Source organism: Bidens hawaiensis, unplaced genomic scaffold (genome assembly GCF_021521415.1).
Source record: "Bidens hawaiensis isolate Kalapana, Puna unplaced genomic scaffold, B.hawaiensis_p1.1 tig00031121_1, whole genome shotgun sequence".
Lineage (NCBI taxonomy): Eukaryota > Viridiplantae > Streptophyta > Magnoliopsida > Asterales > Asteraceae > Bidens > Bidens hawaiensis.
In genome coordinates, this window is record NW_027495219.1 from 129589 (window position 1) to 131114 (window position 1526).

The 1526-nt window shown below is 44.3% G+C and overlaps 1 protein-coding gene across 1 annotated transcript; it reads left to right on the top strand.

The window, feature by feature from the left end:
• Nucleotides 1–355: 355 nt before the first annotated feature.
• Nucleotides 356–1067, top strand: LOC143581629 (2S seed storage albumin protein-like). The gene has a single exon (XM_077064377.1). The coding sequence runs from the start codon at nt 356–358 to the stop codon at nt 869–871; it is 516 nt and encodes a 171-aa protein (XP_076920492.1). The 3' UTR covers nt 872–1067.
• The last annotated feature ends 459 nt before the right edge of the window (nt 1068–1526 follow it).

Here is a 1526-nt window from a genome sequence, read left to right on the forward strand (position 1 = left end):
AAAAAGGCACATGCATGCATTTGTTTCATTCTTATCAACCCTTTCCGCATCGATCCTCTCCACGTGTTTTCCATGCAATCACTAACCAATCGCCACAATTAATTAGCATAGTATATAACTGTTAAGTAACATAAGCATCCAAATTAAGATGAGTAGGTACGTGTATGCCAAAACAAAAGAGGAACATATATATTATTCCACTTGCTTCATCCCTCATCACACGTGTTTCTCATGCTCCGCCACCAGCAACAATCAACCTGCATCCTCTCTACGTGCTTCCCATGCAAATCCACTTCTTATAGTATAAATCAACCTCCTAACTTCACCACTAGCAACCATCAAGTATATTACAACTATGGAAAAACTTGTACTTTTCGCACTCGCCTTCATGGCCATTGCAGTTTCTGTAGGGTCTGCCTACAAAACCACCATTGTCACCCGTAGCATTTCCAACCGTGGGTTGATAATGGATGGCATTTCCAACAGTTTTCCTACAAAATACAATGGCCTTTGTATATGTGACGGCATTTCCAATACAAATTACAATGGCCATGGTGCCCGGACGGCCAGGATCCCAATCCAGCAGCTGAACCACTGCAAGATGCACCTCACTCAAGGGATCATTTTCGATAAAATGGTGGGGAGACCATTTCAGCAACAGCAAGCGCAACACCTGGAACAATGTTGTCGCCAGCTAAAGCAAGTGAATGAGCAGTGCCAGTGTGATGCAATCCAACAGTTATTTAACGAAGCAGTACAACCACAAGGTGGAGTGGCTGTGGCGCAGATGTTTAGGAAGGCTAAGAAACTATCCAACGAGTGCAAGTTGGAAGTCCAGAAATGCTCACTCGTAAGCCCAACGGATGCTTAGTTAAGACAAGTCATCGAATAATAATAATAATAATAATAATAACAATGACAATGACCAATCGCCCAGCTTTTTGTAAGCTAACTTGTCAAGCAATTGATGGCTACCTACGTGTGCGGTTTAACATGTAGCTAATGTTAGTTATGGTAAAAGACTGAATTGATCGTTTCATTCAATAAATGATTACAGTATATAAAGATAAAACGGGCACATGGGCTAGACAATAAAACCCTGAATACTGGAGTATATTCCAATAGTTCCCCACGGTCAACACGTTAAATAAAAAGGAAACATAAAACAAAGAATAATAATTATTGAAAAGCAAAAAAAAATAAAACCCTGCTGGGACTTGAAGAGGTAGGTCCCAGCAGAGCCTAGTTGGACCCGCAAGACTCACCTTGAAGAGGCACGTCTGCGCAGAAACCAACTGGATCCGCAGGACCAACCATGCTCAGAGACGTGACGTCCTTACGCGCAGTACGCAAGCTGGTCCCGCAGGAAATGCCTCCCGATGGTGAAGGACTCCGCCTGTCCCCGCAGCCTCGGATACAAGCCATCAGGGAAGGCCACCCGCGCAGCAGGGCTACACGCACAAGGCACTTAGCTCTCAATCACTCAGTGTCACCTGAAGGAATGAGCGAAGCCGGGAACTATCCCG